The 24,224-nt window shown below is 43.2% G+C and overlaps 1 protein-coding gene across 1 annotated transcript; it reads right to left on the bottom strand.

The window, feature by feature from the left end:
* Positions 1 to 1,647: 1,647 nt before the first annotated feature.
* On the bottom strand, positions 1,648 to 18,765 carry LOC141085261 (alpha-tectorin-like). Its single transcript, XM_073570528.1, has 8 exons — positions 18,709 to 18,765; positions 13,318 to 13,382; positions 13,205 to 13,237; positions 11,020 to 11,150; positions 10,303 to 10,584; positions 10,012 to 10,149; positions 9,721 to 9,880; positions 1,648 to 2,100 (listed from the first exon to the last, which is right to left on the bottom strand). Exons 2-8 carry the CDS (start codon positions 13,355 to 13,357, stop codon positions 1,928 to 1,930), a joined length of 957 nt encoding a protein of 318 aa, XP_073426629.1. The 5' UTR covers positions 13,358 to 13,382; positions 18,709 to 18,765; the 3' UTR covers positions 1,648 to 1,927.
* Between the last annotated feature and the right edge of the window lie 5,459 nt (positions 18,766 to 24,224).

Genomic DNA, 24,224 nt, shown 5'->3' with positions numbered 1-24,224 from the left:
TTTGGGGGCTGTCTATTTCTTTGGGATCTGCTCTGGGGCAGTTTAGATTTCCCCTTTTCTTGCTTTAGGCTTATTTAGTTCTCCGACTGTGAAGAGGGATCTAGGATCATCGTAGGTACGCTCCACGGCTACTGCTAGTTGTGTGGATAGGATCAGGGGTCTGCAATCCAATTAGTTACCAACCTCTCTGGTTTTCTGTGGCTTAGCTTGTTTTTATTTTTCCTCCTCGGTGACTCATTCATAACAGATACAGTCCTGAAGAGAGAATGTGGGTACCCGCATCTGACGTCCACGTGGCCAGGCTGATCCGATCTTTTCATGTGGCACACCTTGATAAATCCAGTTCTGAAGTTCTGAAAGTCCCTCATAGAAGCAGGGGTAGTGTCACGGGCTTACCACGACAGAGAGGTGCCAGAAGACTGCAGTATCTGATTTCTCCTACTCCTGCATCGATTAGAAGCACTTCACCTTCATATTAAATGGTGCATGTTTCTTTTAGCAGTGCAGGGGTTAATCTGCTCAATTGAGAGCTCCTGGAAGCTTTCCTGCATTAAGGCTCTCAGCTGTGCACTGGTAGCCACTCCTTTTTTCTACATAATCTGGGCCCTGGCTAGCACTCATTGTCAGAACAAGCTTATGCTGCATGGCTGGAGTGTGATGCTAGTCACTTTTCAAGCCATGAATCAGAGTGGTCAAGGAGTCCAAGGTCAAAAATCAGGAGGGTACGTCATAAACAGAAGGACGAGACAAAAGCATAGTCAGGTAATGTTCCAAGGTCAGAGAATCGGGAGTATAATGGATCAGAGTTGAAGGGGTTAAACAGGCAGATGGTCAGAACATAGTCCAAGGTCAGACAACAGAGCAAGCATACAGAACTCAAAGCACAGGAAAGCACAAACCTCACAGGCTGAATGTATGTCTGGCAGAGTTCTGGGAGACACAGCTCAGTTAAGAAGCATGGCAATAATGCACACATGGAGACAGCCGACACCTCACAGTCTCAGATTGGATAGTTGAGCTGTCATTCAACACACTGAAAGCTCTGCACACCCGTGTACCAGATTGGATAGCCAAGCTGTCAATCAAAGTACCGACAGCTTCAGCAGACTCCTATACCCGATTGGACGGCCTAACTGTCAGTAGCTGCATCCCAGACACAATGAGTGGTGGAACCATGACATGGAGGTTGTTTGTGGTTGTTGTTGCAGAAGGTATTTGGTGGATTTATTTGTGACTGTTGCTAGGTTTTGAGTGTGTGATAATTCCCTTTCTTCTCCTACTTTGGTTTAACACCATCCTCCACTCTCAGCTGCATTCCTCTGTTATATGTGTGAGTATATTTGTATATTTGGTATTTTCCTTTATCCCTGTTTGTATTACCTTGTTAGTCTGGTTGGTGTATTCCAGTACAGAACTACTCCCCTGTTCCCTGGGTGGGGGAAGCTTACAGACTGAGGGCGTATTCAAAAGCTAAGGCAAGGTACATGGCCCCGGTGTCTTCACCATCAGAAGTAATCCAGGGAACAGGGTGAGTGCCCCCTAGCCTTAGGGACAGGGAAGGAGCACCTAGTCCCAGTACACCCAACAACAGTGTCATGACAACTCTGATATTAATGACTTATCCAATGTATATACGTAGGACACAACTCGTGGTCAGAAGCATTTTATTATTGCGTGATCCTGTATATATAAAATACAGTTTACATCTCTCACTTGAAGCAATGAGCGGAGTAGTGTTTAAATAAGTGGGGGTCTAGACGAGAAGGACCATAAGGAGATCTCCCCACCATTCTTTAAGACTTATTCTGCCATTGGTTGCCCCATAGGTTGTCCACGGCTGTGACTAGATTTGATGTTGCACTTGTACAGATTTGGGATATCATATGTTATCATATGTTATGGCAGACAAAGTCTTGACTTCATTGTCTTAGATGCATTCCTTTTTCTGGATCTTGCAGGTGAAGAAAGATCCTGAGGCTTCACAGGTTCCAGACTCTGGGCAGTTCTCCTCCGCACAGGACACCTTACCATCCTGACATCTGCACTTAGTACTGCACGAGGCCTCACTCCAGAAATCCTCACCTTCCTTAGCAAACTTTGCTGTGATAAAGAAATAATGTAAAATGACATCTCTTGTGTGTCACAGATGATAGATAGATAATAGATAGATACTGTAGATAACAAATAAATAATACATAGATAGATACAGTAGATAACAGATAGATAACACATAGATGGATAGATAGATAGATAATAGATAGAGAGATAATGCATAGATAGATAACAGACAGATAGATAGATAATATACAGATAATAAATATATAACAGATAGCTAACAGAGATAGACAATAATTGGATAATAGATAGATACATAATAGATAACAAATAGATAATGGAGATAGATAATAGTTAGATAGAAAGATAAATAGCTAGATAGTTAAATAGAAAATAGGAAAAATAAAGCAGCACAAAAAAGAAGAAAAAGAGAAAAGCGGGAGCAAGGCCCCCAAGGCAAATACCAAACCTTAATAATAGGAGTCCAAAAAAATCAGAGGCAGCACACCATTCATGATGAAAAATGGAGCTATTTAATCAGCTAAAAGTGGTGACGTTTCTGTGCCAACAATACAAAAGGTCCGTATTGTTAGGACCGAAACGTCGCCACTTTGGGCTGATTAAATAGCTCCATTTTTATCATGAATGGTGTGCTGCCTCTGATTCTTTTGGACTCCTAGATACAGTCATATGTTAAAGTTTGGGCACCCCTATTAATGTTAAACTTTTTTCTTTATAACAATTTTGGTTTTTGCAACAGCTATTTCAGTTTCATATATCTAATAACTGATGGACTCGGTTATATTTCTGGATTCAAATGAGGTTTATTGTACTAACAGAAAATGTGCAATCTGCATTTAAACAAAATTTGACCGGTGCAAAAGTATGGGCACCCTTATCATTTTCTTGATTTGAACACTCCTAACTACTTTTTACTGACTTCCTGAAGCACTAAATTGGTTTTGTAACCTCATTGAGCTTTGAACTTCATAGCCAGGTGTATCAAGTCATGAGAAAAGGTATTTAAGGTGGCCACTTGCAAGTAGTTCTCCTATTTGATTCTCCAAGGAAGAGTGGCATCATGGGCTCCTCAAAACAACTCTCAAAAGATCTGAAAACAAAGATTATTCAACATAGCTTTTCAGGGGAAGGATACAAAAAGTTGTCTCAGAGATTTAACCTGTCAGTTTCCACTGTGAGGAACATAGTAAGGAAATGGAAGAACACAGGTACAGTTCTTGTTAAGCCCAGAAGTGGCAGGCCAAGAAAAATATCAGAAAGGCAGAGAAGAAGAATGGTGAGAACAGTCAAGGACAATCCACAGACCACCTCCAAAGACCTGCAGCATCATCTTGCTGCAGATGGTGTCACTGTGCATCGGTCAACAATACAGCGCACTTTGCACAAGGAGAAGCTGTATGGGAGAGTGATGCGAAAAAAGCCGGTTCTGCAAGCACGCCACAAACAGAGTCGCCTGAGGTATGCAAAAGCACATTTGGACAAGCCAGTTACATTTTGGAAGAAGGTCCTGTGGACTGATGAAACAAAGATTGAGTTGTTTGGTCATACAAAAAGGCGTTATGCATGGAGGCTAAAAAACACAGCATTCCCAGAAAAACACTTGCTACCCACAGTAAAATTTGGTGGAGGTTCCATCATGCTTTGGAGCTGTGTGGCCAATGCCGGCACCGGGAATCTTGTTAAAGTTGAGGGTCGCATGGATTCAGTATCAGCAGATTCTTGACAATAATGTGCAAGAATCAGTGACGAAGTTGAAGTTACGCAGGGGATGGATATTTCAGCAAGACAATTATCCAAAACACCGCTCCAAATCTACTCAGGCATTCATGCAGAGGAACAATTACAATGTTCTGGAATGGCCATCCCAGTCCCCAGACCTGAATATCATTGAACATCTGTGGGATGATTTGAAGCGGACTGTCCATGCTCGGCGACCATCAAACTTAACTGAACTGGAATTGTTTTGTAAACAGGAATGGTCACAAATACCTTCATCCAGGATCCAGTAACTCATTAATAGCTACAGGAAGCGACTAGAGGCTGTTATTTTTGCAAAAGGAGGATCTACGAAATATTAATGTCACTTTTATGTTGAGGTGCCCATACTTTTGTACCAGTCAAATTTTGTTTAAATGCAGATTGCACATTTTCTGTTAGTACAATAAACCTCATTTGAATCCAGAAATATAATTGAGTCCATCAGTTATTAGATATATGAAACTGAAATAGCTGTTGCAAAAACCAAAATTGTTATAAAGAAAAAAGGTTAACATTAATAGGGGTGCCCAAACTTTAACATATGACTGTAGTTAAATAGATAGATATTAGATAGATAGACAGATAAACATTGAGCAGAGAGCAGCAGCTGAACAATGGCAATAGGTGATTTGCAAAGCTTCACAGGTACAGACCAGTCCTTATATTAGAAAAATCAAAGAAGCCGCACACCATCATTTTAGTGCAAAAAAAGCTATTTTAATAGCCCATTTGTGCGCAGCATTTCAGCTCAAGCTTGAAAAAGGCTCACATGCAGAGCCGAAATGTCACGCACAAACGGGCTATTAAAATAGCTTTTTTTGCACTACAATGATGGTGTGCTGCTTCTTTGATCTTTCTAGATAGATAGATAATCGATAGATAATAGATGGATAATAGATATATGATAGCTAGATAGATATAATAGATAGATATAATAGATAATAGATAGATAACATAGATAATAGATAGATAATAGATAACAGATATATAATAGATAACAGATAAATAATAGACAATAGATATATTATAGATAATATATAGCTAATACATAGATAATAGATATATTATAGATATAATAGGCTCCCTCTGCTCTGACACTGCTCTTCTCCCATAGACCTGCAGGTGTTCTCAACCAGTTCTACTTGCCCATTCAAATTGGAGGCTTGCAGACCAAAAGAGACTTTTTTGTCCATTATTGTAGGCTTTTTAGCTTGAAAGTGACATGTACAGTAGGATAGTGAAGGGTTATGATAGGACCCTTCAGATAAGTGTCACCTTGCCGTGGGTGATGGGCACACAAGAATTGGCCAATTTATGCGCTAAGAACCTTTGCTTTTTTGTAAGTACATCTTGCTGAGGGAAAATACAGTTGGAAGTTATTTCCGTTGACACTATATGTCTTGGCATTCACAGAGTGCTGATGTGCTCTTTTATACATATTTTGCAGGGTTCCCTGAAAAATGCCCACAGGAAAAATGCCCACAGTAAAATTACCCACAGGAAAAATGCCCACAGTAAAATTACCCACAGGAAAAATGCCCACAGGAAAATTGCCCACACAGAAAATTGCCCACACGGAAAATTGCCCACATGGAAAATTGCCCACACTCGGAAAAATGCCCACACTGAAAATTGCCCACATGGAAAATTGCCCACATGGAAAATTGCCAATTGCAGCATCACAAAGTTTAATTTCTATGATTTTTTGAGGTGCAAGGTGAGGATGTTCACATGATATGTGATTAACTTGTGATTTGCAGTTGATCTAGTGCAAAACTGCAAAAATGAAGATCTGTGTTTGTAGCAGTCTGTCATTATCAGCAATAGATAGATATAGTCCTGCTCTCCTACTGATTCTGCCTTACTCCTCCCACCAGCCCAAAACAGCTGCACAAGCAGAACCAGAAGCAGTGTGATCCAGAGGAGCTATCACTGCTATCAGTACTCACAAAAGTATCACTGTATTATCTGTGGAGTTACATGGGACTGCAGGTCAAATCTAATACATTATCGTCTCAGTTGGAGGCCACCAAAAGCAGGGAGCTGCTGGCAGAGAAAGTTGTTCCTGGAAGCCCAGAAGGCACAGCAAAAAAAGGTTAGATTCTGTCACTTGTACCACCTTGTGTTCTTGCTGTGAATGTATGATATGTTTTTGCAGTGGTGTAACTGGACTCTGATGGGCCCAAGTGCGAAATTTGGACCTGCCCCCCCACACACACGTTGGTCAGATGTATGGGCCCCTGTATTGTTCTAAATTCTATAAAGACATGAATTGCCCAATTCATTATGTAGTAAAATGTTCCCCATCCTGGTATATATGCCCATCATCCTGGTGAATATGTCCGCATCCTGGTAAACAGTATATGTCCCAATGCTGGTATATATGGTCCCCATCCTGGTATGTATGGTCCACATGGTCTCCATCCTGGTATATATGCCCACTTCCTGGTATATATGTCCCATCCTGGTTTACATGGTCCCCAATCCTTGTGTATATGTCCCCGTTCTGCCCCTAATGCATAATTAAAACAAAAACATTCTACTCACCTTTCCTCTGCTCCCAAGTCGCCCAGTGTCTTTTGTAGCCACCGCACAGCCCGGCAGCTGACATCGGAGTGTGCGCCATTGTCATGCTCCGCTCCCTGTGGCTGCACCTCCAACATCAGCTCACAGCCACTGCATGTGTCGCAGTACAGCATGTATCGCAGTGCAGGGACCCAACGGGTTTCTGCAACACGCTGCATATCATCTGCATCTGCGTCTTCAGTGATAACGAAGAGCCAGCAGAAGCAGGCACCTGTACCCCCGTGCCTGGTCGTGGCCTTGATCCCTGGGAGCACAGTCGTTACTCTTCTGTGTTTTTTTCTGTTGGTGAACCAATAGTCTTACCAATGTGTGTTTCCCTCACCCTGTGTTGTCTGAGTGGTGTTCTACCCATGGGGATCGAGTGCGGGCATTTAGTGGGATGAGCCCTGGTTCTTGCGGGCTCTCGTAAGACAGGCAGGTCAGCAGACAAGAGCACATAGTGATGTCACTGACCAACAGAGGAGCCGGTGTAATAGGCCAGATTAACTCCCCGTCCAGAATATACCCATGGTTAAAGTGGCCTAGGCCAGATTATATCCCTCCGGGTCAGAATATACCCCAGCTGCTGTAGGTCAGGCAGTACACGGGGCCCCAGGCAGCACACGGGGACCCCAGGCAGCGCACAGGAGCCCCAGGCAGTGTACAGGGGCCCCAGGCAGAACACGGGGCCCCAGGCAGCACATGGGGCCCCAGGAAGAGCACAGGGGCCCCCAGCAGCACACGGGGCCCCAGGCAGCACACATGGCCCCAGGCAGTGCACAGGGGCCCCAGGCAGCACACATGGCCCCAGGCAGCACACAGGATACCCAGGCAGCGCACAGGGGCCCCAGGCAGCACACGGGGCCCCAGGCAGAGCACAGGGGCCCCAGGCAGCACATGGGGCCCCAGGCAGCACACGGGGGCCCCAGGCAGAGAACAGGGCCCCAGGCAGAGAACAGGGCCCCCGGCAGCACACAGGGCCCCAGGCACAGCACAGGGGCCACAAGCAGCACACGGGGCCCCAGGCAGCACACGGGGCCCCAGGCAGCACACGGGGCCACAGGCAGCACACGGGGCCACAGGCAGCACACGGAGGCCCTAGGCAGCACACGGGGGCCCCAGTTAGCACACAGGGCCCCAGGCAGCACACAGAGCCCCAGGCAGTGCACGGGACCCTAGACAGTGCACAGGGGGGCAGAGACAGCACGCAAGGGGGGAAGAGACAGCCTGCAGGGCTCCTGTATGTTTTCTCTGCCCTCCTATGTTCTGTCTGGGACCCCCTGTGCGCTGTTTGGGACGACCCCCTGTGCACTGTCTGGGGCTCCTGTGTGCTGCCTGGGACCCCCGTGTGCTGCCTGAGGCCCCATGTGCTGTCTGTGGCCCCTGTGCTCTGCCTGGGGCCCCGTGTTCTGCCTGGGGCCCCTGTGCACTGCCTAAGGCTCCTGTGTGCTGCCTGGGGCCCCGTGTGCTGCCTGGGGCCCTGTGCGCTGCCGGGGGCCCTGTGCGCTGCCTGGGGCCCCATGTGCTGCCTGGGGCCCCTGTGCTCTGTCTGGGGCCCGTGTGCTGCCTGGGAACCCCTTCGCTGTCTCTGCTCCTGTGTGCTGCCTGGGCCCCCTGTGTGCTGCCTGGGACCCCGTTCACTGTCTCTGACCCCCGTGTGCTGCCTGGGGCCCCGTGTGCTGCCTGATCTACAACATCTGGGGTATATTCTGAACCGGAGGGGTAAAATCTGGCCTAGGCCAAACTATACCCCGGGGTATATTCTGGCCCAGAGGGGTATAATCTGGCCTAGGCCACTTTAACCCCAGGTATATTCTGGGTTGGGGGTTAATCTGGCCTGTTACACCGGAAGTGCCATAGCAGCGCCGCTCTCCTATTGATGCACTTCCTTCCCTGTCCACTTATGACTACCAAGAGTAAGAGTGAACAGATCCTACATACAGTAGTTATGTATCATACACATATACTGCAGGTGTAGGCAGGCATAGGATGAAAGAAAATGCAGAATGGATTTGATTAAGGGTTTCTAGGCCCATTCACACCACACTGAGAGTGGAATGACAACTCGCAAGAACAGAATCTGTCCTCTGGGACTAGGTATGAGTGAACCGAAACTGTAGAACACGGAGAACAGAACTGGGCCCAGAGACCTGTGGTGAAATCCATTCTGCATTTTCTTTGTGTTGTGCTGTATTGTATTTCAATGGAGCCCATGGAAGTCACCGGGCTTTCCTTGTTGACATTATTTCACATGTTCCTTCCAGCGCTTCCCCACCCCCATTGTTTCCAATTGGCAATCCTGTCATTCCTTTTGGTACAACCCCAGTGACAATGGCTTTCCTGCTGTGCCAGCCAATTGTGTTTTGGTTAGTTAAAACATGCACTTTAATAGATCTATCCCCATATTTTTTAATTTATTTTCAATAAAAGTGTATTTTGAGTTCATCTAAAGTATTCTAACCAGAGGAACAGCAAAGTTATGATTTACTTGGGGTTTGAATATCTTGCATTTCATACTATCAATGCAGTGGTGACGTGGAGATGCCGACTGCATCGCTCTTCAGAGTGCCATTCAGTTCTCAAAACAAAAGATGACAACGTAGTTCAAGAACCAAAAAGCAGAAGCAAATGTGCTTCTGTGCTGCACAGCATCTCACCTAGAATTCTAGATTATTCTTCTGCCCTGCAGAGCATCTCACCTATACCTGCATACTATCCCCCTGTCCTGCAGAGCATTTAACCTATAGATCTATGCTACTCTCTGTCCTGCAGAGCATCTCACCAATAACTCGCTACTGTTTTCCTGTGGGTATTCATGTCTGTGGGCAATTTTCACATATCATGTGAACATTCTCACCTTGCACCTCAAATATCATAGATCTGAAACTTTGTGATGCTGCAATTGGCAATTTTCCATGTGGGCAATTTTCCATGTGGGCAATTTTCTTGTGGGCATTTTTCCTGTGGGCATTTTTCTGGTCACCAATTTGCAGTCACTACACCTTGCACCTATTCACACTTAGGAGGTGCTGGTCAGTTTTTTTTGAATAGATTGATTGATATTAGACAGATAGATAATAGATAATAGATAGATATTAGATAGATAGATTTTGAATTTATGGTTTAATAGGTAGATGAATGGATTAATGGAGGAATGAACAGAGAGATGTATGAAAGGATAGATGGAGGGAAGGATCTACAGAGAGACAGAGAGATAAATGGATGGATGAATAGATAGATTAGGGAATTATGGTTTTAATCATATTATATTATTTTTGCTTGTTTTCATTATCTTGTATTGTGCAATAAAAAATGAAATACCTTGGAAGATACAGCCTCCGGGAACCTTAAAATCATCGACCTGGAATACCCATCGTCCGGAGTAATTGACATTAGATGTGGTTTCGATCTTCAGCACCTCGTTTGTTCTGGATCCGGGAATATTGAAGTAATGAGTGTCATCTCCGCTGTTAAATCCGGCCTGTGGTATATATATATATATACAGTGTTACAATGTATCTGGGGAACTTCCAAAATACAAATATCTGCTGACACACCAGAGATCACCAGCAGGTGGCGGTATAACACAATATTTATGCTTGTTTTCCATACCTGAGCTGGGATCCCACCCAGTCCAGTGAAGGGGTCTCCATCACTGGCTGTCCCAGTCGTCCACTGGATGTCACCGTAATTTAAGATGGCGATGTAGTTATAACCGTCACTGGTGAGGACGGCCTGGAAGGTGTTTACCTAATAGAGGAAATGTCAAAAATAGTAAAATAAAAAAAGTTTTGAAACTTTCGTATTAAGAAAAAAAATTCTTCTTACAGGAGGTAAATCTCCACATTGTCATCTTCTACCACCATTGATACCAGTAAATTAATGGTTATATGTATATCAGACCTTTTTAGATGCAGACCCATAATATGCTACTTTGTCCCAGGTGGCCACGAATGCCCATGTGGCCTTATAGTGCAGATCCGGCAGGTGCTTCTCCATGTCTTCTGATATCTTCTGCAGAAGGTCAGAGTCTGTGGTTTCCCGGTAGCACACGGTGCCCCCCAAGTCATTGTCCACGTCTCCCCAAAAGGGGGTGACAAAAGTTTCTCCATTAGTCAGGGGGAAAGCATCTGGGGTGTATTGGGAAACTGCCATATTGAATGAAATAACTCCATTATTATTTACCTGCAATATATAACGTTATGATTCAGATTATGCCTGAAATACCACTTGTCACCTGCAGGGGGCGATAACATTAAACGTTAGATTAAAGGGAAACTAATAAAAAAAATGAAAAAAGGGGAAATGGGGTATTCACCTACAGGTGGCGCCAGTTTTCATTCTTACAGGAAAGAGCTATTTTGCATAAGTTTTCCCAGAAAGCATTGCACTTAAGACTTAATTTTCATGATTATATTCTAATACTAGGTCGGGACCTTGGACACTGTCATGGCTATGTCAATTGTTACATAGTGTTCAAAAGTCAAATTTTTCATTATTTTTAAAAAAAAAATATTTGACAAGGACAGTAGATAACAATTGATAAAAGTTCCTAAAATTCTTGTAAAATCCCCCAAAATAATCAAAAGATATTTAAAATATTTAAATAAATATTCTTACATAAAGAGATTTATATTTTTTGCCAAAAAATTTAAACTCAATGGAGAGCTGCACTTCCCCAGAAGTCCCATCATCTTCCGTTGGGGTCACTTCATCCCCCTGATCGAGTCCATATGGGTAAAGAACGTCATCTAGATCACGGGGAAAAAAACAAACAAGCAAGTTTACTGTGAGCGAGAGGAAGGGGAGAGATTTGAGTGTTTTGGAGTCTTTGAAGATCTGCTCTTATCCTTCACACTTTTCTGAGCATGTTCTGGCTACGAAGAGGGAATGAAAAGTTTGGTTTCAGCAGTAACTTCCAGAGATTCCATGTTATACATATACAGTATAATGAAGCTACGGTTATTCATTTCTTCCCCTTGGAGGTGCGTTAAAATTTTGAAAATCATTGATTATTTCTAAATGTTTCTTTGTTACAGCTCGCCATCTGGTCAGGAGGGGTATTGCAAGTAAAATCGATAGTTTAAGGATTTTCTGGAAACATAAAAAAAAACAATATTGCTGTCAATGCAGTGAGCTCCCAAATCCCAATGTTTCCTTTATTTGACCTTTTTAGCTGATTTTTAGATTCCTCCATCCATACTTATTTTTTGTTATTCTGATCTTTCTTCCCATCTTCACTTTGTGCCTCTAGACTACATTTCCCAGGAGGCAGTGTGCTCTGACCCATCTTTCAGTGCCTGCCCTTTCCACCTACAAAGCACCATCCTGAGACTCCCATACAGTCTCAAGACGGGCAAATCATTGCCTATAAAGTTTCGCTCCCGTAATTAACCAACTGTGAAATGCTAGAGATGACTACTAATGTTCTAGGTGCTAATATTCACACCAAATAGTCTCAATGTGCCCTAGGGGAACAATGAGGCAAAAACTAGGGCAGTGGTCCCCAATAGTTATGAGCAAATGTGCTCAGATAAGGCGTACTACAGTGAGCTTGAAAAATATGCTCGAGTCCCCGTGGCTGCATGTTTCAAGGCTGCTCAACAGCCACAACACTCACAGGGATTGCCAGTTTAAGTGGCAAAAAAAAAAAAAATTTGTAGAAAAAAAAATTTCCTTTGGTTCCAATTTTCTGAGACCCATAACATTATTATTTTTGCAATTTGGGGCTGAGTGATAGATTTTTTTTATTGCCTTGAGCTGACATTTTTACTGATACCATTTTGGGGCAGATACAATGTTTTGATTGCCTTTTACTGCAATGTTGTAGTGGTAAAAAAAAAATGTAATTCTGGCGTTTAGATTTTTTTCTCATTACACCGTTTATCATTCATATTAATTTATTTTATACTTTTATGGATCAAACTTTTACGAACACAGCGATACCAAATATGTGTATTTTTTATTGTTTTATTTTTAATGGGACAAAAAGGGGGTGATTAGAATTGCTGTGTTTTTTAATTTTTTTAAATATTTTATTTATTTATTTTTTAGCTTTTCACTGTATTTGATAGTCCCTTTAGGGGACTTGAAGCTATTATCCTCCAATCGCTTGTGCTATACATAGCAGAGCTTCAGCATGACATCACTGTACAGATCACACTAGCTTAGTTCTCTTGCACTGTAGTGTCCACGCCTCCCATGACATCACCAATTACAGCTCACCCCTCAGTGAGCTGCTGGCTGAGCCACGCCCCCTGCATGTAGAGCTGACAGTGAACATTCCACTCAAAGCACAGACTTGAAATCTCTGTCCTCTGTGCTTTGAACATCGCCATATGTGACAGCTCGAGGAAAAAACAAAATTTTAACAACAAATAAATTAAGAAGTTTCTTCATTTCGCATACATTTTACAATAATGCATTAATTTGTGTACCCCCAAAACCCCTTTAAGACCTAAATTAAGTATCACTAATGTCTAACGAACTCATACCTCTACCAGGTTCAGCGTGATAATCCAGATGTCTGAGGACTCTCCTTTAGATAAGTATCTGACTTATTCTGTTCCACAATGTATCATTATTACTTACATTGTTGCAGGTCATTTGTAATCCTAAATTCTTAATGATCGAGCTCGTCATTTCTCTCCACGATCATTAATTTTATCCCTGGTTTCTTTTATAAAATCTTGGCCAGATTGGTAAACTTTTGGGGAATTTTTTAATATTACAATTTTGGATTTTTTTATACTTATCACAAAAACAGATGAAAATAATAAAAGAAAAGTGGAAAAAATATTCTTACTTGACTCCACTGATTCGTGTACTGAAATTAAAACTGCAAAAAGAAACAAAAAATCCAGATTTTTTATTTATATTTTTCATTACTTTGAGATTTTTTTTTTAAATAGCACTTACCCAGCAGCAGCAGCAGCGAAGTCACTGACGCAGTCTTCATATTGACTTAAGCTCTATTCAAAATACTGAAAGGGGAAAATAAAATATCTCTATATATATATAAATGAGTGTATGTATGTGTGAGTGTGTGTGTCCGCATCAGCCACGCCCACACCACATAGCAACCAATCACTAAGCATCTTTCATGTCACCAGATCTGTTTAAAAGATGAAAGTTGAGCTGTGATTGGTTGCTATGAGCAACAGTTTTCTTTGTAGACAGTTGTGGTAAGTGAGGCCTATTATTCTTATTATTTCTATGGTGTTATCGTCCTTCTGTAAAGCTGGAAATAACACAATTTATTACCGCGCTAACCCAGACCACCTTCTGACACAGAATGCAGGGGGAGCCCAGTATCACACAGGATAGGATTAGATACATGGCTCAGCAGTCAGTATCACACAGGGTAGGATTAGATACACGGCTCAGCAGTCAGTATCACACAGGATAACATTAGATACATGGCTCAGCAGACAGTATCACACAGGGTAGGATTAGATACATGGCTCAGCAGACAGTATCACACAGGATAGGATTAGATACACAGTTCAGCAGACAGTAACACACAGGATAGGATTAGATACACAGCCCAGCAGACAGTATCACACAGGATAGGATTAGATATACAGCTCCGCAGACAGTAACACACAGGATAGGATTAGATACACGGCTCAGCAGACAGTATCACACAGGATAGGAATAGATACACGGCTCAGCAGACAGTATCACACAGGATAGGATTAGATACACAGCTCAGCAGACAGTATCACACAGGATAGGATTAGATACACGGCTCAGCAGACAGTATAACACAGGATAGGATTAGATACACAGCTCAGCAGACAGTATCACACAGGATAGGATTAGATATACAGCTCAGCAGACTGTATCACACAGGATGGGATTACATGGCTCAGCAGTCAGTATCACACAGGATAGGATTAGATACACTGCTCAGCAGGCAGTAACATGCAGTATAGGATTGGCTACATGGCTCAGCAGACTGTATCGCACAGGATAGGATTAGATACACTGCTCAGCAGACTGTATCACACAGGATAGGATTAAATACATATCTCAGCAGACAGTAACACAAGGAATAGGATTAGATAAACGGCTCAGCAGACAGTATCACACAGGATAGGATTAGATACACAGCTCAGCAGACAGTAACACACAGGATAGGATTAGATACACAGCTCAGCACACAGTATCACACAGGATAGGATTAGATACATCGCTCAGTAGACAGTATCACACAGGATAGGATTAGATACACAGCTCAGCAGACAGTATCACACAGGAGAGGATTAGATACACGGCTCAGCATATGGTATCACATAGGAGAAGATTAGATACACAGCTCAGCAGACAGTATCACACAGGATAATAATAATAATAATTTTATTTCTATAGTGCCAACCTATTCCGCAGCACTTTACATTTCAGAGGGGACTTGTACAGACAGTAGACATTACAGCATATCAATAATCACATAGATCATAACAGATACCAAGAGGAATGAGGGCCCTGCTCGCAAGCTTACTATCTACTGTATGAGGAAAATAAAAAGGTAGACACGAAAGGTGGGTGGTAACAGTTGCCTTCATTTTTCGGACCAGCCATAATGTTAAGTTTGTAACAGTACAGACACAGAAGGCTAATAGATGCATAAATCATGTGGGAACATGATGCAGGGAACCTGGTTATGGTAAAATTTTTGACTGTGCCACACAGAAATAGTTAGGTTAATGTGTTGAGGCGGTAGGCCAGACTGAATAAATGCGTTTTTAGAGCACGCTTAAAATTGTAGGGATTGGGGACTAGTCATATTGACCTGGGAAGTGCATTCCAAAGAATTGGTGCAGCACGTGTATAGTCTTGGAGACGGGAGTGGGAGGTTCTGATTATTAAGGATGCTAACCTCAGGTCATCAGCAGAACAGAGGGCACGGGTAGGGTGGTAGACTGAGACGAGGGAGAAGTTGTAGGGTGGTGCTGAGCCGTGGAGTGCTTTGGGGGTGAGGGTAATAAGTTTGTACTGGGTTCTGGAGTGGATGGGTAACCAGTGTAAGGACTGGCACAAGGCAGAGGAGTTGGTGTAACGATTGGCGAGGAATATGATCCTGGCTGCAGCATTCAAGACAGATTGGAGGGTGGAGAGTTTGGTAAGAGGGAGACCGGTTAGAAGAGAGTTACAATAGTCCAGAAAAGAGTGAATAAGAGAAACAGTAAGAGTTTTTGCAGAGTCAAAAGTAAGAAAAGGTTGAATTCTAGAAATGTTTTTGAGGTGCAGATAACAAGATCGAGCCAGTGATCGGATGTGGGGGGCGAATGAAAGCTCGGAGTCAAGCAAGACAGCGGGCATGTCGCTGGGGAGTAATAGTGGAACCACACATAGAAATGGCAATGTCGGGTATAGGTACATTAGTAGAGGGAGAAAACACAAGGAGTTCAGTCTTTGACAGGTTCAATTTCAGATACAGTGAGGACATGATATTAGACACAGCGTTTAGACAATCGCTGGTGTTTTCTAAAAAGGCAGGAGTGATGTCAGGAGAAGCGTATAATTGGGTGTCATCAGCATAGAGATGGTACTGGAAACCAAATCTACTGATTGTTTGACCAATAGGGGCAGTGTACGAAGAGAAGAGGAGGGGGCCTAGAACCGATCCTAGAGGAACCCCAACAGTAAGTGGAAGATGTGGGGAGAAGCCAGCAAAAGATACTGTAAAGGAGCAGTCAGAGAGATAGGAGGAAAACCAGGAGAGAACGGTGTCCTTGATGCCGATAAAGTGGAGCATAGTGAGGAGGAGCTGGTGATCCACATTGTTGAACGCTGCAGAGAAATCCAAGAGAATTAGCATGGAGTAATGACCGTTAGATTAAGCTGTTAGTAGATCATTAGAGACTTTAGTGAGGGCAGTTTCAGTAGAGTGTAAAGAGCGGAAACCAGAATGGAAAGGGTCGAGAAGAGAATTATCAGAGAGATAGCGGATAAGATGGGAGTGGACCAGGCGTTCCAGGAGTTTAGAGATCAAGGGAAGATTAGAGACAGGTCTATAGTTAGCGGCACAGTTTTGTTCGAGGGATGGTTTTTTAAGTAGTGGATGTATGATGGCATGCTTAAATGAGGAGGGAAAGATACCAGAAGAGAGAGAGATGTTAAAATTTTTGTCAGGTGGGCGGTGACAGCAGAGGAAAGGGACTGGATGAGATGTGACGTTATGTGGTCACTGGTGCAAGTGGTTGGGCGAGAAGATGCAAGGAGCCTGCTTACTTCTTCTTCTGTGACTGGTTCAAAATCAGAGAGTGAGCAAGATGCAGTGGGGGAGGGAGGACAGTGCATGGTATGAGGGGATTGGGAGATAATTTCCTGTCGGATCTGGTCTATTTTTTCTTGAAGTAATTGGCCAGATCGTCAGCTCGAAGCTCCGTGGTTGGGGCCTGCACTCTTGGGTTGAGTAGGGAATGAAAAGTGTCAAAGAGACGTTTAGGATTATTGGACAGTGAGGTGATGAGGCTGTTGAAATAGGTTTGTTTGGAGAGGTGAAGGGCAGTGTTGTATGTTCTGAGCATAAACTTATAATGAATGAAACCTTCGTGTAGATTGGAATTTCTCTACAGACGTTCGGCGCACCTGGAGCACCGCTACAGGAAATGTGTTTGCAGGGTGTGCCAGGGTTGTCGCCATATGTGTCGTGTTGTTCTATGTATAGGAGGTGAAATTTCATCCAGGGCACTTTGAAGTGTTTCATTGTAATGCTTCAAGGGGGGCCGGGAGGACGATACACTACCGCCACTCGTATGGAGAAGGGGGTGTAGATTCTGATGGCATGGACCTCAAAAGAAGGGAAGACAAGTGAGGGTACTTGAGGGATAACCTGAAAGGTACATTTTGGAAATGGGAGCAGACCAACGCCTCCACCTGCTCTATTGTCTGATCTTGCGGTATGAGAAAAGTGTGGTCCCCCATATGAAAGAGCAGCAGCAGCAGTAGTGTCTGACTGCTGGATCCAGGTTTCAGTAAGAGCCAGAAGGTTAAGAGAATTTGAAAGGAAAAAGTCATGGATGAAGGAGAGTTTATTACACACTGAGCGAGAATTCCAAAGGCACAATTAAGAGAGACAGAAGGCATGCAGAGAACATTAATAAGATTAGAGGGGTTTCTGAGTGTAGAAGTTGGGGGGGGTTTGACTTTCTATAACATGGGGACCAGGGTTGAGAGCAATGTCTCCTGCGATTACGAGGAGGATAGAAAGAGTGAGTAGATGGTTAAGTGATTTGTGAGAGCGTCTCTGGTGTTGACTGGTGGGACTGAATGGATATGTGCTGTTTAGCAATGTGAAAAAAGCGCTAGTACTATACATAGGAGAGGAAAGGACTGAGGGACCAATATGGATGGAGTGTAAGGAGTTAATTCCAGGGCGGTGAAATGAATGAATGCAACGGCTAGGATATAAATTAAACAAATGCATATGGTAAAAATGTGTAGTAATCCAGATATACAAGGAGCAGATGTATATAAATGTCTTAACTGTCTCCTGCCCTGTCTAACTGCTCTGTTATAACTGCTTCATACTTTGATCAAATGTACTTCGATTTAATGTACATAAATGCCCCCCGCCATAAGATACGATTAGATACTCAGTTCAGCAGACAGTAACACACAGGATACGATTAGATACATGGCTCAGCAGACAGTATCACACAGGATAGGATTAGATACACGGCTCAGCAGACAGTATCACTAAGGATAGGATTAGATACACAGCTCAGCAGACAGTATCATACAGGATAGGATTAGATACACAGCTCAGCAGTCAGTATCACACAGGATAGGATTAGATATACAGCTCTGCAGACAGTATCACACGGGATAGGATTAGATACACAGCTCAGCAGACAGTAACACACAGGAGAGGATTAGATACATGGCTCAGCAGACAGTATCACACATGATAGGATTAGATACACAGCTCAGCAGGCAGTATCACTGTGGCTTGTTATAACTAACCACAGTTAGTTACTATGCCCGGGCAACGCCGCGCTCTTCAGCTAGTTTAATAATAAAGCTGTGATGCTGATAAATATTCAATTTATTCATTTTGTGCCCTCCCAAGGACCAGGTCCCTTCTACTTTTACCCCCATTTCTTTATAGCAAAAAACAAGTCCAAATCTATGTGCATATCAGATATGGTCCGAAATGCATCAGCAATAAAAAAAAATAGGCATTTTATGGATTTTTTTTTCAAAGTTGGGGATTATCTTAGTAAGTGATTTGCTCCACCTGACGAAGTGAGAAAGTGCACCTGTAAGAGATGATATCGCTGCTGGAGGAAATGCTCTTACCTCTGTATAGTCTGATCGATCAGAGACTAAGGACACTCAGACACGATATGACTTTATATATTATGTGCCGGGGTGGAGACATAATATTACCACAGATTTTAAGCCTTGTATGTGTGAAGATGTGTATTCAACACGTAATAATATTGATGTATTTAAATAGTAAAACAACATTGCCACATTGTCTCCTCTCTCACCACTCTGCCCTTATCAAACAATGATTCACCATTTTCTACAATCCAGATTTTGCAACTTCTAATAAATGAGAATAAAACGTCAGATTTATAAGATTAAAAATCCGGAGCCAAAAATCAGATACAAAAAATCTGCAATAGTAAACCACCAGGTGTGAATGAGCCTTTATATTTCACATCTTCTAGGCACAATGTATGGAAATTTTGCTCATCTGAAAATTGACTTTGGTAATGTTTTGGTAATTTCTGGGATACATCTGCAGTCCACCAATTGACATTCTCTCGCTTTCAATCCAAAAATTAAAGGGATTCTCCAATTAGCAACACAAAGATCAAACATGTTGAAATCGAACATGGCCAATCATTCTTTTCCACCATTTGTTTTGGTGAAGGAAGGGGAGATAAGAAACTCCAGGAAAATAATCAGACTTGGCTAATTTAGATAAGATGTTCTTCTGAAAATGTTATTTTTGAGTTGTTACTCATGCTTCCTGCTACTTTTCCGGTCTCTGTTGATAAGCTGCAGTGGTGACATCACGGATACATGGCAAATGACCACTGCAGCTAATAACTGGGCAATGCATATTGTGCCATTGCACAACCAAGTAAAAGGGATATAAGCAGAAAATTCAACAAGGTCGGACTTCTCATGACTTGCTTGCTGTAGTTCCAATACGCTCAGGAGTTACAATGTGACCCCATTCACTTGCAATGTAGCAATGACAAAAAGAAAACTTTTATCGAGCGATAGATGTTGCAATAATTTGCATTGCACTCCGAGCCTTATTCTCGAATCTGGGCTTTTTTTCTAGCTAAATTGTGGCACATACAATAACTTTAAGGGCTCATACTCACTTGCGAGTGACTAGCATGATTCTTGCGCGAGTCTCTCACATGAAAACCACTGGGACCGGAGTGTGCGGCTACATGTATTTCTATGCAGCCACACGATGTGGTCCCAGTGCCGGTGGCAGTGCCGGGTTTTCATGCGAGAGACTCGCACAAGGTTCGGATGGAGGCAGCAATGTTTATTATCACCATCGGCACCGTCCAGGCACAAAGGTGTAAGGTGGCACGGAGAATAAACCTCCGCTCCAATCCTAGGGGGCCGTATCAGAGGGAACCAGACAGATTTGATGGTCCGCTGCGATGGGCGTCTGTGCCTCCTCTCTGCTCCTTCGCACCATCCTTTGGCTTTGATTGATGTGGATGACGCATCCCACATCAACCACATAGTAAGACAAAATGTCATGCCTGCGCAGTAGTAGCCTCACAGACCCGTACAGGCGCACTTTGCTCGGCCCTTCTGCAAGCAGAGAATAAAACATTGCTGTGCAAGCGCCGAGTGATATAATTCTGGTTATTTCCGGAGGCAGGGAAAGCAAACAATGATGAAATCTTGTATGTTGGAGCCGGAGAGATGTCACTCGGCGCTTGTGCAATGATGTTGTATGCTCTGAACAAAGTGCAGGCCTGCGAGTCAACGGCGCAGGCACAAGATTTCCCTTCGCTGTATAGATGAGGCAGGATGTGTCATCCACATTAATCAAATATGGAGGGTGACAATTAGGAGCAGAGCGGAGGAATAGACTCTGCACTGATGACGTCCATCGGACTGGACCATCCTCATTTACATACGGCGCAAGAGCAATTAAAATGGTATTTTGGTGGTATACAGGGGGAACCAGAAGACAATAGACTCATTTATGGAAGCAGATAATGATGGTGGCATTTGTTCAGAGACTCAAAACCTGGTGACAGGTTCCTTTTAAATGGAAGCACTGATTGTTTGTTGCACCTGAAGAAGCGCGATTGTGAAACGCGTCTGACATTTTTATTGGAATAAATATTTTAATTCTATTGGAGAAGTAACCTGGACTTGGACTATCCCAGTCTGTTTCTAGTTGTATTGGAGACCCATCTGATTATAATCAGCATTAAGATTGTTTAATAACAAAAATAAATGTTGCCAAACATCGACTTAAAGTGTTTTCTCAGCAAATCCTAAAGAAAATCTCTTCGGCAATTCTTCATCGTAGCATGACAGAGACGTTTCAGCTGAGGCCATGTACTCTACAACTGATTGCCTACCTGGTTTGTAAAAAGCAGCCATAAATATGGTGATAAAGACCTCAAAAAACCTCAGTGAACTCCCCAAGTTTGAGCAATGGGCTAAATTTATTAACAGGGAAAACAAAAAAAAAAGTTTTTTTTCTTTCTGGGATTACTATACCCATTACCATGATGATTTTTCTTTTTAGCTCATTCTTCAACGTACACTATTGGGTCTATTTTTATAGTGATCAGTGGGGGTCACATTACTCCGACCTCCAACTTCTCACTGTATCCTCTGACGATGCAAAAGAAGTGAACTTTTCCTTTAAAAAGAGATAATAAAACAAAAGTATTCTTTCCTTTCGTTTCTCTTTCCGCCTGGTTAATTTTTGTTGGAGCTTGGCCATAGGTATTGCCAAATATTGGGTTTATCCTTTAATTCCACTTCATTTGCTTTTCTTCTTCACTTGGTGAGAAATGTAGCAGGACGCAGAATGTGTTTCCAAGATACATAAGAGCTTCCTCCATGTCCTGAGTCAGAAGGATTTCTTCAGGAAAACAAACACTTATGTTTGTCACATAAGTGCGAACTGTGGTAAGTGTGTGACTTGAAATTCAGTGAAGAGGTATTTGGAAAACTTATAACAAATACCTGTGTGAGTTGCTGAATTGTAAGTTGCTGAGTGCTTTCTACCTGTTCAATTTTTGTGGGGCTTTGGGGGCTTGTTTAACCTATATTTTCTCTCTTCAGGGTTAATCTCTTCTTTTACTATCTGTGTTTTTAAGGGTAAACTATATTGCATTTAAATCTTGAGGTGTAACTATATTCACAAGGGGTTAATTAAGGGTGGGAGTTCATACAGTAATTAAGGGTTTATAAGGGGCAGCTGGTTGGGGCTCAACTCCTTTTGGAAGTGCATTGAGCAGCAAGGTGGTGTGCTGGTGAAAGGGGAAAAAAACAAAAAAAAACTCTTTTAAATCTTCTTCCTGAGCGAGTGTGAACGAGCTGAGTGTGACCTGAGTGTAAGTGCGAACTGTGGTAAGTGTGTGACTTGAAATTCAGTGACTTTAGATTCAGAGAGTTTCCAAGGGAGGTCTTACTGAATTGCTGTTATAGTAATACTTTTTTTTTTTTAATTTATTTTTGCTTATCTTATTGTCTGGTGCAATCCCCATTAGGATGTGCTCCACTATTGCCAATGCCATTCAGTGCACGTCTTGCCGCATGTATGAAATCCTTGAACAGCCGGTCGAGGGTGCATACTGCTGTGCGAGATGTGAGCACGTTGTGCATTTGGAAGCCCAGATACTGGATCTAAATGTGCAGCTGGCAACACTGAGATCCATAAACAATATGGAAAGGAGTCTTCTGCTCACTGAGCAGACGCTCAATGGGATAGATGAGGGGGGGATGCTAGGTTGGAGCTGCAGGACAATGAAGCAGCTAGCTGGGTGACAGAAGGCGGGGTAGAGGGAAGAGCACCAGGGAGGCTAGTCCTGATCTGGCACACCCCAATAAGTTTGCAAAGTTGGCAGATGAGGGGAGTGTTAGTGCAGGAGTAGCACTGCTGCAGCAAGGCATGTCCTCTGAAAGCCGGAGGAGTGTCTTCTCCAGTAAGGGGGGAAATAGGAGAGCAGGGCAGGCCAGACAGGTTCTGGTAGTGGGAGACTCAATTATTAGGGGAACAGATAGGGCAATCTGTCACAAAGACAGGGATCGTCGAACGGTGTGCTGTCTACCTGGCGCTCGAGTCCGACACATCGCTGATCGGGTTGACAGATTACTGGGAGGGGCTGGTGAGGATCCAGCGGTCATGGTGCACATTGGCACAAATGACAAAGTTAGAGGTAGGTGGAAGGTCCTTAAAGATGATTTCAGGGAATTAGGCTGTAAGCTTAAAGCAAGGACCTCCAAGGTGGTATTTTCGGAAATACTTCCTGTAGCACGTGCCACGCCAGAGAGGCAACGGGAGATTAGGGAGGTTAATAAGTGGCTCAGGAATTGGTGTAGGAAGGAGGGGTTTGGGTTCCTGCAGAACTGGGCCGACTTCTCAGTTGGCTACAGGTTCTACGCTAGGGACGGGCTGCACCTCAATGGGGAGGGTGCAGCTGTGCTGGGGGAGAAAATGGCTAGAAGGTTGGAGGAGTGTTTAAACTAGGGACGGGGGGGGAGGGTATTCCTTTTATAGGAGGGGAAGACAGTGCAGATAGAGACCTGGGCACAAATAATGACATTGGGGGTGGGGGTGGCATGGGGGGTGGGGTTAGAACAGTTAATAATTTAAGATAGAATAGAGGTACAGAGAGATACATAAAGTGCATGTATACTAATGCCAGAAGTCTCGCCCACAAAATGGAGGAATTGGAGTTAATGTTGTTGGAGCATAATTATGACATGGTGGGGATATCTGAGGCATGGCTGGATGAGAGCCATGACTGGGCGGTTAATTTACAGGGCTATAGTCTGTTCAGAAATGACCGTACTAATAAACGAGGGGGAGGTGTGTGTTTATATGTAAAATCATCCTTAAAACCCATCCTTCGTGATAATATATATGAATCTAATGAAAATGTAGAGTCCCTGTGGGTAGAGATAAGGGGAGGGGGGAAAAATAATAAATTACTGATAGGGGTTTGTTATAAGTCTCCAAAAATAATGGAAGCAACAGAGAATATCCTCATAAAGCAAATAGATGAAGCTGCGACTCAAGGAGAAGTCATTATTATGGGGGACTTCAACTACCCTGAAATACATTGGGGAACCGAAACCTGCAGTTCCAGCAAAGGTAATAGGTTTTTGACTACTATGAGAGACCATTACCTTTCACAACTGGTTCAGGACCCAACAAGAGGGGGGGCACTGCTAGACCTAATATTATCCAACAGGCCAGACCGCATATCAAATGTAAGGGTTGGGGGTCACTTGGGTAATAGTGATCACAAATTAATAAGTTTTCATGTATCCTTTAATAAGATGTGTAGTAGAGGGGTTACAAGGACACTAAACTTCAGGAAGGCAAATTTCCAACGGATGAGAGATGTTCTTGGTGCAATTAACTGGGACGATATCCTGAGACATAAAAATACACAAAGAAAATGGGAGACGTTTATTAGCATCCTGAATAGGACCTGTGCACAATATATACCATATGGGAATAAACATGCGAGAAATAGGAGGAAACCACTATGGCTAAATAGAGCTGTAAGGGGCGCAATAAGAGATAAAAATAAAGCATTTAGAGAATTAAAGCAAGTAGGTAGTGATGAGGC

The sequence above is a fragment of the Dendrobates tinctorius genome, unplaced genomic scaffold (assembly GCF_039654945.1).
Source record: "Dendrobates tinctorius isolate UK_male_01 unplaced genomic scaffold, ASM3965494v1 ptg000028l, whole genome shotgun sequence".
NCBI lineage: Eukaryota > Metazoa > Chordata > Amphibia > Anura > Dendrobatidae > Dendrobates > Dendrobates tinctorius.
Note: the sequence above shows the minus strand (reverse complement) of the source record. Positions and strands in the feature narration are given on the sequence as shown.

Excerpts from the sequence above, each read along its gene's own strand:
- LOC141085261 (XM_073570528.1), bottom strand. The coding sequence starts at position 13,357 with ATGAAGACTGCGTCAGTGACTTCGCTGCTGCTGCTGCTGG. Across the intron at positions 13,238-13,317 it reads TTCGCTGCTGCTGCTGCTGG|TTTTAATTTCAGTACACGAA; the intron begins GTAAGTGCTATT and ends TTCTTTTTGCAG. Across the intron at positions 2,101-9,720 it reads CGGAGGCTGTATCTTCCAAG|CAAAGTTTGCTAAGGAAGGT; the intron begins GTATTTCATTTT and ends TCTTTATCACAG.